This window comes from Crassostrea angulata, chromosome 1 (assembly GCF_025612915.1).
Source record: "Crassostrea angulata isolate pt1a10 chromosome 1, ASM2561291v2, whole genome shotgun sequence".
Lineage (NCBI taxonomy): Eukaryota > Metazoa > Mollusca > Bivalvia > Ostreida > Ostreidae > Magallana > Magallana angulata.
This window is the reverse complement of record NC_069111.1, coordinates 45,242,788-45,258,647: the sequence shown is the minus strand read 5'-3', so window position 1 is coordinate 45,258,647 and position 15,860 is coordinate 45,242,788. Positions and strand designations below refer to the sequence as shown.

Here is a 15,860-nt window from a genome sequence, read left to right as displayed (position 1 = left end):
ATGACATGTATAGCAAATTGTCATTAAGCCATTTATTAAGAAAAAAAAACAAGTTTAAAACAAATTAAACTTGGTCCTCCTTAAAAGCATGTATATCAATAAGCTCTATAAATAAGAAGACACAATAAAATATTACCAAAACATTTTATACATAAGTTTAAACAAATAAATCTTGACTTTTGATATGTATTTTAACCATAGTTACAATGTATCTTTAATATGAAGAGTAGTACTGCTTTATGAAGCAACTGATTGAGCACTAAATGCATCTTTCAAAAATCACACATGGTTTACGCTAACAACCTTTTCTTGGCTTGACTGGTAAATTCGTAGTCCGGATTGGCAACTGATCGGAAATTGTTGTCTAAAGACGCCGCCATGCTATCGTACTCGTTATCACAATCTGGAACAGAGTTCCTGCTTTTTCTAACTGTAGAGTAAGAAACATCTTCCAGCTCAGTAGATGTTGCATATCTCTCATTTTCCATTTCTGATACAACTTGTTTTGGACGAGATGAATGTAAATGGTCATACTCTCCCTCTTTATTTTCTACATAGATATCATCATTACGAACATCATTCGTTGTAGTTGTAGTTAAAGTTGTGAAGACGACGTCATTCTGGTTCCGGTTTGTACCAGATACAAGCACCATATCATTATATGTATTAATGACTGTTTGAGACGTCTGTTGTTGCCGAGCATCATTCTGGGAAGAAGCAGGTAACTCGCTAGCACAAAAGTAAGTTACCATTTTTAAAACATACATAATTCATGTATTGAGTAACGATTGTAAGGTGTTCATATCATCTGGGACGTACATATTTAGTATAGCAGTTCGTATATGCGTCCCTGTTACCATAGGGATAATCACAATAATTGGCAAGTGCAATCATAACTTTACAATTTTCGAGTTTTAAAAAACAACTTCCGCAGGTTTTTAAGAAACAAATATGTATAACCATTAACCAAACAGAACCCAATGCTGATACATTCATTCAATGGTAATTGAATTTTTCAGGGATCTAGAGTATGAAATCTTTATTCGGCTTTAGCATTAGCATTATGAATCTCAATAAGACTAACCGTTTACGTTTTTTTCTGTAAAACCACAAGAGAAGAGTCAAAGAGGTCAATGCGAAGACAGCAACAAACAAACCGACAATGGCTCCAACAGTATCTAAAAAGGGACGCTTTTGCTAACAACATTGTAAAACAAGAGGCCCATGGGCCACATGGCTCACCTGAGGATTAAATCAGCTTAATGGAGTAATAATACAAACTATCAAGATAATGTAGTAAAATACATGTAGACCCTATTTAGATAAAATCTATTTCCCTCTGGATATTCTTAATGATAAAATAATAATTTGATAATCAAGCCACTTTTGTAACATGATGATTTTATCGTCAAATCACATGTTGAGCATTGCTGTTCTCAAAAAGATCCTAAACAATTGTTTATATAATCCTACGTAAAACTCTAAGCCCCTTGTGAGGACCAAGAATCGTTCGGAGTCCAAATTCTTAACAATTTTAAAGAATCGGCAATCTGTCAAAATGCTTGCATAAGTATAAGTAAAACCATATATAATAACATTTCAGTTTTAGTCAATAATTAAAATGTTTTCGTTTGTAAAAATTGATCCCCAATGTGGCCCCACCTTAATCCTTAAGATTTTGAATTGAACAAATTTGAATTTATATTATCTGAGGTTACTTTCGCTAAAGTTACAGCTTTTCTAGGCCAATGTTTAAAAAAAAAAAGATTTTTAAAGTTTTTTCTCTATATATATTAACAGGGGACAAGCCCGTTTTAACATTAATTTCAATGTAACCATAAATAAAGAAATAATTCTTAACATTATATAATTTATTAACACTACATGTACTTCGCAAAAAACATTTTGATTTAAAATATTTATTTAATGCATTAATGTATTAGTATTCTAAATATACAATTGAAATAATGTTTTTCATTTTAATGATTTTGTTGACAAAGTCGGTTCTAGTCAGCTTGTGGTGTGTGTTTTCTTTGTAATCAGCAAAATTAATTTTAATGTTAAACAGTGTATATAAGTTTATTAGGTAAAATTTCGTCATCTAAGAAATCGGCTACAGTACTTCCCTCTTAACAAAAGGCCCATGGGCCACATCGCTCACCTGAGGAACAATAGGTATGATAAAATCAGCTTAATGGAGTCATAATACAAACTATCTGGACAATGTACAATAATACATGTAGATCCTGTATAAATAAAATCCATTTTCCCCCTGGATATTCTTATGTTTATAATCATTAGTCCCTTTTTTAACAGGATGATTATATAGTCATATCATATGTTGAGTATTGCAGTTCTCAAAAAGATCCTTAACAATAGTTTATATATGGGATATAAACCTACATCAAATCTGAACCTTCTTGTGAGGCCAAAGAATTGTCCTGGGGCCAAATTCTTAACAATTATAAAGAATCATCTGGCTGATTAGTTTCTGAGAAGAAGATTTTTAAAGATTTATTCTATATATTCCTTTGTTAAACTTTGACCCCCCATTGTGGCCCTGCCCTACCCCCTGGGGTCATGGTTTTCACAATTTTGTATCTACACTACCTGAGGATGCTTCCATACAAGTTTCAGCTTTGCTGGCTGAATAGTTTCTGAGAAGGAAAATTGTTAAAGATTTATACTATATATTCATATGTTAAACTTCGACCCCTCCCCCATTGTAGCCCCACCCTACCCCCAAGGGTCATGATTTTCACAACTTTGAGTTTACACTACCTGAGGATTCTTCCACACAAGTTTCAGCTTTGCTGGCTGATTAGTTTCTGAGAAGAAGATTTTTAAAGATTTACCCTAGTATATATTCCTATGTTAAACTTCGACCCCCATTGTGGCCCCACCCTACCCCCGGGGGTCTTGATTTTCATAACTTTGAATCTACACTACCTGAGGATGCTTCCACACAAGTGTCAGCTTTCCTGGTCTAATGGTTCATGAGAAGAAGATTTTTAAAGATTTACTCTATATATTCATATGTAAAACTTCGACTCCCCATTATGGCCAAATCCTACCCCCGGGGTTCATGTTTTTCACACCTTTAAATCTACACTACCTGAGGATGCTTTCACACAAGTTTCAGCTTTCCTGGCTGATAAGTTTCTGAGAAGGAGATTTTTAAAGATTTACTTCATGTATTCCTATGTAAAACTTCGACGCCCCATTGTGGCCCCACCCTAACCCCGGGGGTCATGATTTTCTCAACTTTGAATCTACACTACCTGAGGATGCTTTCACACAAGTTTCAGCTTTGCTGGCTGATTAGTTTCTGAGAAGAAGATTTTTAAAGATTTACCCTAGTATATATTCCTATGTTAAACTTCGACCCCCATTGTGGCCCCAACCTACCCCTGGGGTCATGATTTTCATAACTTTGAATCTACACTACCTTGGGATGCTTTCACACAAGTTTCAGCTTTCCTGGTCTTTTGGTTCATGAGAAGAAGATTTTAAATATCTCGAAAATTTTCATAAATTCCTTATTATCTCCATTTGCAAAAGGGCGTGGTCCTTAATTTTCACAACTTTGTATCCCCTTAGGTTAAGGATGATTTGTCCCAAGTTTGGTTGAAATTGGCCCAGTGGTTCTTGAGAAGATGTTGAAAATGTGAAAAGTTTACAGACAGACGGAAGGACGGACAGACAGACGGACGACAGACAAAATGTGATCAGAATAGCTCACTTGAGCTTTCAGCTCAGGTGAGCTAAAAAGAGGCTGGGTCTTCCTCTTACTAATTAACAATGTGCCAGACAATTATGACACAGACAAAGTACCGCCGATGTCCCTGTTTGAACTAAAGTCATTTGGGAATACTTTTCTCCTATTGAAAATTTAATTCCAGCTGGACTTTTGAAATTGCTATAGGACTTTTAGTATTTCCTGAAGGAAAAATATTTTTTTTTCTATCAGAGTTAATTTTTTCCAACGGGATATTAAATTTTAAAGGTACATGTAAATATATCAACTGTCAATATCTCAACTGTCAGGTGAGACACACAGATGCAAAAATGCCACCTTGGTACTGCCATAAATTTCAGCTTACATTGTATAAGTCCAATAGGTTTTTGAAGAGATTTATCAAAAATTTCTACAATTATTACTATGTTTAAATTCAACACTTCATTATAGCCTAATTCTACAATTGGGGATAATGATTTAAAAAACTTAAATTTACACTACCTGATAATGAAAAAATGACAATAACAAGCTGTCAACCATCTAAAAAATTCATCAAACGTAATACAAATTCAAGGCAGATCAACACGGACCTCTAAAAAGATAGAGGTATGATCAGGTGCCTTGGAGGAGTGAGCATCCTCTGCTGACCGGTCATTTCCGCCGTGTGCTCTGTCGTGATCAGAAAAAAACGGAAAAGTCCGTAGACAACAACAATTAGTATGAAAAACGTCAGACAGCATGCGACCCAGTGGAAGATTGTATTTGCTGACTAGTTCGTTGTTTCGACCATAGAACTTACGAAACGATGACTTCAAACGAGAGTGTTGATAGTGTTGCTAATGCTTCCACACAATTTTAAGCTTTTTAAGCCAAGTGCAGTTTTGTAAGAAGATTTGGAAAAAAAAACTACCAACAAGTTTTCAATTCCTCTTAATTAAACGCATCTCCCTTTGGAAGAGAGTGTGGTTCTCCATTAAAAAATAAAAAAAATAAAATAACTTTCCTCAAAGGATACTTTGTGCCAAGCAGACGAATAGACAGACGGACGACGGACAACTGATGATTAGAAAAGCTCAAGTGGTTTTTAGGAATGAAATACTTTTTGTATTATTTAACATCTGTTATTCCATCGAAACATTTGATAATTAGATGGAACAAAGAAATTCATGATATACGAAAATTTAATACATTATAATATTTTATGTAGCATTCAGAATCAAAAAAATAAATTTCGGTGAAGAGATAATAACAATGAGGAACCAGAGAAACAAAAATTTAAATATTTTAGACAAATGTGTATACTTAGGTTTGGAATTTCTCAAATTTAGTCATCACAAAATATCGAGTTGTATATCTAAACGTTCATTAAAGAAGTTTTATTATTTCTATTGTATTGCATTATGACATGTATAGCAAATTGTCATTAAGCCATTTATTAAGAAAAAAAAAACAAGTTTAAAACAAATTAAACTTGGTCCTCCTTAAAAGCATGTATATCAATAAGCTCTATAAATAAGAAGACACAATAAAATATTACCAAAACATTTTATACATAAGTTTAAACAAATAAATCTTGACTTTTGATATGTATTTTAACCATAGTTACAATGTATCTTTAATATGAAGAGTAGTACTGCTTTATGAAGCAACTGATTGAGCACTAAATGCATATTTCAAAAATCACACATGGTTTACGCTAACAACCTTTTCTTTGGCTTGACTGGTAAATTCGTAGTCCGGATTGGCAACTGATCGGAAATTGTTGTCTAAAGACGCCGCCATGCTATCGTACTCGTTATCACAATCTGGAACAGTGTTCCTGCTTTTTCTAACTGTAGAGTAAGAAACATCTTCCAGCTCAGTAGATGTTGCATATCTCTCATTTTCCATTTCTGATACAACTTGTTTTGGACGAGATGAATGTAAATGGTCATACTCTCCCTCTTTATTTTCTACATAGATATCATCATTACGAACATCATTCGTTGTAGTTGTAGTTAAAGTTGTGAAGACGACGTCATTCTGGTTCCGGTTTGTACCAGATACAAGCACCATATCATTATATGTATTAATGACTGTTTGAGACGTCTGTTGTTGCCGAGCATCATTCTGGGAAGAAGCAGGTAACTCGCTAGCACAAAAGTAAGTTACCATTTTTAAAACATACATAATTCATGTATTGAGTAACGATTGTAAGGTGTTCATATCATCTGGGACGTACATATTTAGTATAGCAGTTCGTATATGCGTCCCTGTTACCATAGGGATAATCACAATAATTGGCAAGTGCAATCATAACTTTACAATTTTCGAGTTTTAAAAAACAACTTCCGCAGGTTTTTAAGAAACAAATATGTATAACCATTAACCAAACAGAACCCAATGCTGATACATTCATTCAATGGTAATTGAATTTTTCAGGGATCTAGAGTATGAAATCTTTATTCGGCTTTAGCATTAGCATTATGAATCTCAATAGGACTAACCGTTTACGTTTTTTTCTGTAAAACCACAAGAGAAGAGTCAAAGAGGTCAATGCGAAGACAGCAACAAACAAACCGACAATGGCTCCAACAGTATCTAAAAAGGGACGCTTTTGCTAACAACATTGTAAAACAAGAGGCCCATGGGCCACATGGCTCACCTGAGGATTAAATCAGCTTAATGGAGTAATAATACAAACTATCAAGATAATGTAGTAAAATACATGTAGACCCTGTTTAGATAAAATCTATTTCCCTCTGGATATTCTTAATGATAAAATAATAATTTGATAATCAAGCCACTTTTGTAACATGATGATTTTATCGTCAAATCACATGTTGAGCATTGCTGTTCTCAAAAAGATCCTAAACAATTGTTTATATAATCCTACGTAAAACTCTAAGCCCCTTGTGAGGACCAAGAATCGTTCGGAGTCCAAATTCTTAACAATTTTAAAGAATCGGCAATCTGTCAAAATGCTTGCATAAGTATAAGTAAAACCATATATAATAACATTTCAGTTTTAGTCAATAATTAAAATGTTTTCGTTTGTAAAAATTGATCCCCAATGTGGCCCCACCTTAATCCTTAAGATTTTGAATTGAACAAATTTGAATTTATATTATCTGAGGTTACTTTCGCTAAAGTTACAGCTTTTCTAGGCCAATGTTTAAAAAAAAAAAGATTTTTAAAGTTTTTTCTCTATATATATTAACAGGGGACAAGCCCGTTTTAACATTAATTTCAATGTAACCATAAATAAAGAAAGGGGTCGAACTCTTACCCAGATAAAAACTACCAGCTCGCTTCAAAAGCCTAATAAATCAATTAATTTTTAAAACACAAACAATATGCATGTTTTTTTCCGAAAAGTAATGTCTGAGATACGCTCATGCCGAAATTGAAGTTGATGGGTCTTAAAATAGCGGAGATATACGTCATTATTCTGTCGAAGTCGCCAGTTTATTTTCACTCGGACATTTACCGGTCCAGGGCTCACGATGGGATTTTTGCCTATGACAACAACAGTATTGCAACAAGTCGAGAAACAATCGCACTAATCTTTTAAAATCTTACATCACAAACTTCCACAAAAGTTTCAGCTTTTCTGTCTGATTAGTTTCTGGGAAGATTTTTAAAAGATTTACCTTATACATATGTAAAAGTTTGACACCCCATTGTGGCCCCACCCTTCCCCCAAGGGTAATAGGTTTCACAACTTTGAATCTATTTTACCTGAGGATGCTTCCATCGAAATCTAATGGCCAAATGGTTCTTGGGAGAAGATTTTTGAGAATTCCTCATAAGTTTTCAATAACTTTAAATTATTTTCCTTTTCACAGCTACGGGTGCTTTGCGCAAAGTTTGGTTGAAATTGGCTCAGTGGTTCTGGAGAAGATGTTGAAAATGTGAAAAGTTTACGGACAGACAGACGGACGATAGACAATATGTTATTAGAAAAAGCTCACTTGAGCTTAATGCACAGGTGATCTAATAATTGCAAGCAAGCTAAAACATATGTGGTCTTTAATAATTTGTCGTCCGTTAATGAAACCATATTGCTCAAGACAATAACACATGTATAAGATATTGAATAAATAATTTTCTGATGGTTATACAAGGTCAATCTGTTAACAAACAAAAAACAATACATCTAACCAAGATATTGTTATAATATCTTAGTTGCAGGTCTGTAGCTTCGAGTCTGAAAAAAATTCGGATAGACGTCCTGTGAGCTACAGTGCCACCCGTTGTAAAAATTGATTATTTATGGCACATAAGAATGTACGCTAGATTTGAACCGAGTAACTTTACTATAAGCAAATTCTCTAAAAACAATAAATACCATTAAATTCTTCATTCTTGGAGTTAAGGTCAGAATATTTAACTGTAGTAGTCGCTGTGACTTCTACGGATGGTACTTTAGATGACGAGATGTCTCCAGATGATCGGTCCATAGTGGTCAAAGTGCCCTCTGATCCGTTATATTGAATGTATGAGCCTGAATTACATTCGTTGCTTATATATATATATATATATATATATATATATATATATATATATATATATATATATATATATATATATATATATAGATAAAAATTAAATAAGAAAACACGAAAAACGTTCAATATAGCTTAAGCGCTTTCATTTTAAAATCTTCAGAAGCTATATATATTATATAGCTTCTGAAGATTTTAAAATGAAAGCGCTTAAGCTATTATATAGCTTCTGAAGATTTTAAAATGAAAGCGCTTAAGCTATATTGAACGTTTTTCGTGTTTTCTTATTTAATTTTTATCTATAACTCGCCGACCACTGTGGATTTTATTGTGTTTCAATATATATATATACAGACCCTGAAACGTGCTACTACACCATTAAAACGAACCGTACCGTTCCGTGCAAGAAACGAACCGTACCGTTCACAAAACGAACCGTACCGTTCACAAAGCGTACCGTACCGTTCACAAAACGAACCGTACCGTTCACAAAGCGAACCGTACCGTTCACAAAGCGAACCGTACCGTGCAAAAAGCGTGCAAGATAATTTATGCAAGACCCGCCTCCAGACGGACAGAAAAGCGTACCGTACCGTGCAATAAGCGTGCAACTTCCATATATGGCTTATTGACCTAATGTCTTTCGATGAATACGGACGGAGATTATCGCTGACCAGATAAGTTCAATATTTTGCCAGATTTTTTATACGGGATTAGATAACACATACTAAGATTTAAAACTGTTATTCTTATTAAAACAGTCACAAAAATATTTCCTTTCTTAGACTGTAACCATTTCTTTGTTTTTCGACAAAACTTGCATCGCCGATTTCTTAAACATTGTAAACTATTAACGTTCACACAATCCGTGGTTATACTATTTTGATTATTTTTATGAAATGTTTGAAACATTGGGTACATACTGGACTTTACATAGCTTTAAGTGATTCTCGGGAGAGAGAGAGAGAGAGAGAGAGAGAGAGAGAGAGATCGTTACCCGAAACGTTAGAAAAGTAGCGTTTGTTGAGAAATATATATATACACTATGGCTAAACAAGGTTGAAATATATCTATATATAATTTTATATTCTTTTTAAATTAAAAAAAAATGTCGACTTAAGTTACGCAGACCCAGAAAATGTAAATGACAACCACATATTACTGGTGACTCGAGTGATTTGTTCTTGAGTTATTTATGTACCGATAAATAAACAAAAAATCACTCATACATGTATGATGAATTGTGAATAAATACATGTACAAAATCTTAATGCATTAAATGCAAGCATTGAACGGAAAAAAAGTACACACATTCCATAAAATAACTTTCAACTTTATTTCCCGCATAGCTGGTTATGGCGTCGTGATTTCACATGAACAAAAATCACTGGTGCGAAACACGTGTACAGAAGCTGATCTTTGGTTCTATACACAACAGGTGTTATTGTCTTTCTTTGGTTTTTAGCAGTTATTGTACTTTACAACTAACTCTGTATATTTGGACGCTTAAATAGGTGTACACGAGATGCCGGTATTCACACCTTTCCACGGGCACCTGTTAGGTTACTCATCACAATCTGTCGTGTGTATAGTCTGAATATATCTTACTTCTACTTTGTTAGTTTCATGGCTTTTCTTAATCTCTAAAAAACAAAAGAACCGTCTGTAGAAATGGACACAAACAACTACACGAAAGACTATCGGCGCGTGGATCCGTGGAACAATTCAGCGACTCTATACATGCGGGATTTTCACATATTAACTTGCGATAAAAATATCATTTACCGGGTACATTAATGTACAAAAAAAAATGATTAATTAAATCATAAATAGTTGAATGAGATAACAAGTACATGTAAGCACAAACACAGCTCTTTTAAAATTTATTTTCAATCTTATATGTGTGATGTGAAATAGCGTCGAAATTTTAACCGTCGAGATCAATCTATATGTACATCGTCCGCTGTACAAACTTTTAGTCATTGTGTTGAAATCGTTGTGAAAACCATGAGTCTAAAATAAATGAATTCAATTCATACAAATAAAAATCTAATAATTCCAAATGGTTTGCACACAATCACATACACCCTCAGAGAGAGAGAGAGAGAGAGAGAGAGAGAGAGAGAGAGAGAGAGAGAGAGAGAGAGAGAGAGAGAGAGAGAGAGAGAGAACTTGTGTGTTGATTATAATACTTAAATTAAAATTTTATCACTGAACTTTATTATTTAAAATTTCGCTTTAGGTTTCTATAGTTGGTCATTTGAGCGGGATTTTATCTCAGGACTCCACGTGCTTCGCCTGTCAATCAGTTTAAGTATAACAGTACAGATCACGCCACGCGCTGCGTGCTACTTGGCTCCTCCTATATGGCTAGAAGAAAATTATCGAATAAAACGTTTTTGTTTTATGATTTCTTATATCCCTATTGAAAAGAGTGTTCCTATTTAAAATTATTCAACAATAATTTCTCTCCGATTTCATGATTATAATTCATGTACTGGCGATCAGAGTCGTTTTCCCTCGCTGTCGTATTATTTTTGTTACTAGATAAATTCTTATATATTTATAACTTTTAACATTCATTTGTTGATTACCGGGTATTTTTTCGTGTCCTGTTTACAACAAGTATGTGTGTAAAAAGGTAAATAAAATATAAACAGGTTAGTCAGCATTTGTAAAACGTCAGTTAAATGGCATGCATACAGTGAAGAGCGGACACTTGTTCAACAGAATGATAAATATCGCCATTATATAAATAAAAGTTATTGACTTGTTGTGTATATCCAGTTGTGTACATATCGTATGAAATATGTTACATGAACATGTATAGTTTAACGGAAAAACAAAAACTAATAGTCATATTTTGACTATACACGCGATCTTAGTTCAGATAAGAGAGGCGATGTTGGGTTAGATGTAGGTATGATCTATGTATACAAACAAGTGCAGAAAAGCATACAATTAATATTTAAATGAATAAAAATTCGTGTCAAAAAACTAAATAACAGTTGATTTCAAGATTTCTTATCTATCCATTACTTTTACATCGTCTATTCACTAAAGCAATCGGCAATAGTACTACAGTAGTACGCAATAAAGAATGATCATACGATTTATGAATAATAAAAACTAGCCGAGAATCAAGACAACGATAAAGGAAACTAAACTAAAAAAATATCGGAATAAAGTCGGGGCAATATGTTATAGCAATTTTAAATGGATTAGAAGTATTTAATGACTTCAACTCAAGTACATGTATAGAAATAAAAACTCAAGATGCTTTGTAAAATTATCGAAGGCTCGCTAAATTAACAAAAATATATCGGATTAAAGTCAAACAGTTCTTTTAATCTAATCAATCTGAATGATTACATTAATCTAAATTAAATACTAATTATAACAGACTGATCAAAATTAAAATTACCCCCGCTTCCCAGTTGTCACTGAGTACACGGTTCACGCAACGTATCAAAAACGGGGGAACGGATGGACGTTCTGATTTTAAATAGATCGATTGAAATTCTTTTGTAATATATCATATAAAAAAAGAAAAATTCTTGTCATAATTACCACCTTGCTGAAGTAGATCGGGCAAAAACTAAACAAAATTATATGGAGAAAAATCAAAGCGTTCAGGCCACGCCTACCTCATTAATAAAGCGCGCAAACCGTTCACAAAGCGTGCAGCTATTTTTAGCAAAGCGTACCGTGCAAGAAGCGAACCGTTCCGTTCACAAAGCGTACCGTACCGTTCACAAAGCGAACCGTACCGTTCACAAAACGAACCGTACCGTTCACAAAGCGAACCGTACCGTTCATAAATCGTAACGAACCGAACCGTGCAACTGGTGTAGTAGCACGTTTCAGGGTCTGTATATATATATATATATATATATATATATATATATATATATATATATATATATATATATATATATATATGGAAAGTTTATCTAATGATAAAACAACGATTATGATACGGCTCATTCTAATCTTTTTTGGGGCATGATTTACTTATAAAAACACAATGCCGATCTCGTTATAATCAGTATTGCTACTACTTAATCAGACATGCAGTAAATAACTACATTTATACATGTGCACTTGTGCATACTAACCATCATAACCCACAATCGGTATCCTTAAATACGAGAAAGAAAAAAACCCCGATTCTTTAAATATCATTTAAGCAAAAATTCAATTTCACCAGTTTTTGGTTATGAAGAACTTTCTCTAATTTTTACGAAATTTACTTTTTAAGGGGTGGAGGTAGCTGATTTTGAATAAATTGAATTAATAAACACTAGTAGTCGACGTTTTATAAATTAAAATATTAAAAATAACTGACCTTAAAGATAAAATCTGATTAAACTTTTCAAAATATGAATTGTTGTGAGTCAATGGACCCCCCCCCCCCCCAAAAAAAAAGGGGTAATATTGACGTTATATTTTACCCATTATCTGCTTAGATGTGAAAATAGCTATCTTATTGCTTATCATATTGATAATATGTAAGGAAAGTTATGAAGTAATGTACATTGTATTTTGATATCGTTTCTTACAAGCATATCACAAACATGGCATATTATAAGACAGACACAGTATGATGTACATGTATATACATGTAGCTTTGAGTTTACTTTAAACAAGAAGCCTACAAGGATTGACGGTCACCTGAGTACCATAGCCATAAGACCATGTCAGAGGGTGTCATGTTTGCATTTTTAGATTCATTTTGGATCCGAAACTCCTCTGAATGTTACTTCTGCTATTTTTAATTTGATTCAAGTTAAAAATGTAGCATTGTTTACAGACCAACGACATTAGATTACCCGAGTGTTTCCAATGTCCTTAATAATACATATTCATTACAGTATGAGGCAATAACTATTTGTACAAAACGGCGGTGTGTTTACGTACGCGACGAAACGTCTTTAAAATAGCTATGGGATCCCGGTTGCTATTTTTTATTTTTTTTTGCAAAACATGTCATATGACATCAAAGCATCCTGTGACTTGTTGTTTTCGTCTGCATTATCACCGGTAATATAGAAGTTGAAAGAGGGATGGGTAGGAAGGATAAAGAGTTATCGAGTGATGTTAAAGAAGTAGTATGAAGGCTATTAGAACAAGGAAACTCTATTCAGAAGGCCGCAGAAAAATTAGGGATTCCTTTTACTAAGATTTCTTGTTTAAAAAGAAGACGTATTGTTCAGTGGGACTCTGTTGAAAACACCAAACGAAGTGGCCGTCCCCTAAAGTGACAGCTCGCGACTACTGGATATATGAAAGGTTGGTTAAGACGAACAGAAGAGACATTTTGTTTGATATTACACACAAATTTAATAAAAATGTTGACCATCCTTTTGCTAAACGCAAAGTGAAATTACATCGCCATAAGAATGGATATTCGAGGCAAAAAGAAAAATTGTTGTGAAGGAGGTCAATCGAAAAAAAGAGATGGTCATGGTACCGTGAAGAAAAACGTTTGACAACGGACAATTGTTGAAATTAAGTTTTTCTTCCGGATGAATTAAAAAATCATGATATGGCATGATTCCAGTAAACATGTGTGGCGAAAGATGGAGGCTTGATCTTGTGACACAGACAAAGTAAGCCATGTTATGAAGTGATGATTTGGGGATGTGTAACATGGGAAGGAGTGGGGACTGTCACGGCTGTAAATGGTAATATCAATGCCGAAAAGTTGGACTTTGGGTAGTTGTGTCAAACAGCAATGTATCCAAGACATCTCTATTTTACTGCTGGCCACTCAGCCCATTCTCTCACCAGAGGTCGTGCTACACAAGCTTCGCTTACACCTCTGTCAACCCCCGATGTACAAGATTCTTGGGCAGTGAACTTTACTATTTAAAAAGATTATGACAATGACAGTGAAAGTACTGAAAACAATATTTGGCTACATAGTGAAAATGTATGACTTAAATAATATGATAAATATATATATATCCCCTCTCAGCCCTATAACCCATGCCTTACACATCGGGGACATGAAATATTATTAAAGATGACAGCTTAATCGTTTTTTTTCTAGATAGTCAGTCAGTTTTTATCCTGTGTCAGTAGACGTTTTATAAACATTTTTATTTACATTAACACTTAATTAGATTATTAATTATTATTTTCATTAAATTTTTAATTTCCTGCGCTTCCTGGTCTACAAAATTATGAAATTAGTTTTCCTTACAGATGAGTTGGAGTAGAGAAGATAATTCTGAAACATTTAAGCATTAGCACTATACATCCATTTTGTCCCTGCCCTAGCTTGAGTCAAAACACATACTCCAGGGGACATGAAATTTACAATGTTTTAAAGAGGATCTCCTGGTTAACATAATTATGAAGTAGGATTTTCTTACAGATGTGCGAGAGTAGATAAGAAGATTTTTAAACATTATATGCATTAATCCTCTCTGGCCATATTGCTCCCACGGCCTGAACCCTGACCCAGGGGCCATGAATTTCACAATTAAGGCAGAGAAGCTCGTAGACATCATACTTGTGCATTCAGTTTTTTCCATATGTGTGGAAGTAAAGAAACAGATTTTCAAAGATTAAATACATTTTCACTATTTTACTATATTGGCCCCGACCTAAGGCCTAAACCCCAGTTCCAGGGGTCATCAATTTCACAATTAAGGTAGAAGACTTCATGGGCATCATAACGATGCATTTAGTATTTAACAAAATATATATGGGAGTAGAGAAGAAACGCAGGGGTGTTAAGGAAGCATATGGGCAATTTAGCGTCTTATTTGACTGTTATGTTCAAAATCGTGAGATTGAATAAGTTTTTTTTTACAAAATGTTATCCTTTAAAATGGATGTCACTGCAATAAAATCGGGTTGTTGCATTAAAACATAGGATTCGAGCAGCACTTTTCAAATTTTAAAGCATTGATCAAACTATCAATAAGTGAAAAATATATACAGGGTAGTGTTGTTCTAGTCGGATTTTTTAACTTAAACAACGACAAAGGAAAGCCTGGCTTAGAAATATAAGCCAAATTACAACAGCGGATGATTGATAAAAATAACATATCTACCAGTATTCTTGTGTTAAATTCTCAATAAATGTCAACAATATACTTTATTAGAGTCCTCCGATTACTAATATGTTGAATCTGTTTACTATAGCATTGAATGATTTATTAGGGACCCGCTCTGCGGGCGCCCTATAGTAATCAGTCCGTCCGTCCGAGATGGCTTGTCCGGAGCATATATTCTAAATTGGTTGAATTGAATTTCACAATTTTGGTAGAGGACTTCATGGACATTCATTCATGCATTCAGTTTTTTCCTCACGTGTGGGAGTGGGGAAGCAGATTTTTGAAAATTTGGCTTTTCTGCATATTTGGTCCCGCCTGTGGGGCCCCGGGGGTGGTAGAACCAAGAAATTCACAATTCCTTTTACCATAGAAATGCTTCTCACATAAAATGGTAATCATTTTGCTTTGCAGTTTTTAAGAACAAGTTAAATGTAAAAGTGTTAACGGACGACGCACATCGCACAACGACGGACGAAGACCAATTTCAATAGGTCAGCTCAGTGACCGAGGTGACCTAAAAGCTTGGTACTTACATTCCATGTATACTCTGAAGAAGTTATCAGT

At 34.1% G+C, this 15,860-nt stretch overlaps 2 protein-coding genes across 2 annotated transcripts; both read right to left on the bottom strand.

Annotated features, from left to right (window-relative positions):
* Positions 1-290: 290 nt before the first annotated feature.
* LOC128192707 (uncharacterized) lies at positions 291-3,087 on the bottom strand. The gene is made up of 3 exons (XM_052865607.1): positions 3,075-3,087; positions 1,085-1,178; positions 291-729 (listed from the first exon to the last, which is right to left on the bottom strand). Exons 1-3 carry the CDS (start codon positions 3,085-3,087, stop codon positions 291-293), a joined length of 546 nt encoding a protein of 181 aa, XP_052721567.1.
* Positions 3,088-5,419: 2,332 nt separating this feature from the next.
* LOC128192697 (uncharacterized) lies at positions 5,420-12,940 on the bottom strand. Its single transcript, XM_052865595.1, has 4 exons — positions 12,901-12,940; positions 8,070-8,225; positions 6,226-6,319; positions 5,420-5,870 (listed from the first exon to the last, which is right to left on the bottom strand). The coding sequence occupies exons 1-4, from the start codon at positions 12,938-12,940 to the stop codon at positions 5,420-5,422; spliced, it is 741 nt and encodes a 246-aa protein (XP_052721555.1).
* Between the last annotated feature and the right edge of the window lie 2,920 nt (positions 12,941-15,860).

Coding starts and splice junctions, on each gene's coding strand:
- LOC128192697 (XM_052865595.1), bottom strand. CDS start 12,940: ATGACACCCTCTGACATGGTCTTATGGCTATGGTACTCAG. Junction 8,226..12,900: donor CTTATGGCTATGGTACTCAG/GTGACCGTCAAT, acceptor AATGTAATTCAG/GCTCATACATTCAATATAAC. Junction 5,871..6,225: donor TACAGAAAAAAACGTAAACG/GTTAGTCCTATT, acceptor CTTTTGTGCTAG/CGAGTTACCTGCTTCTTCCC.
- LOC128192707 (XM_052865607.1), bottom strand. Junction 730..1,084: donor TACAGAAAAAAACGTAAACG/GTTAGTCTTATT, acceptor CTTTTGTGCTAG/CGAGTTACCTGCTTCTTCCC.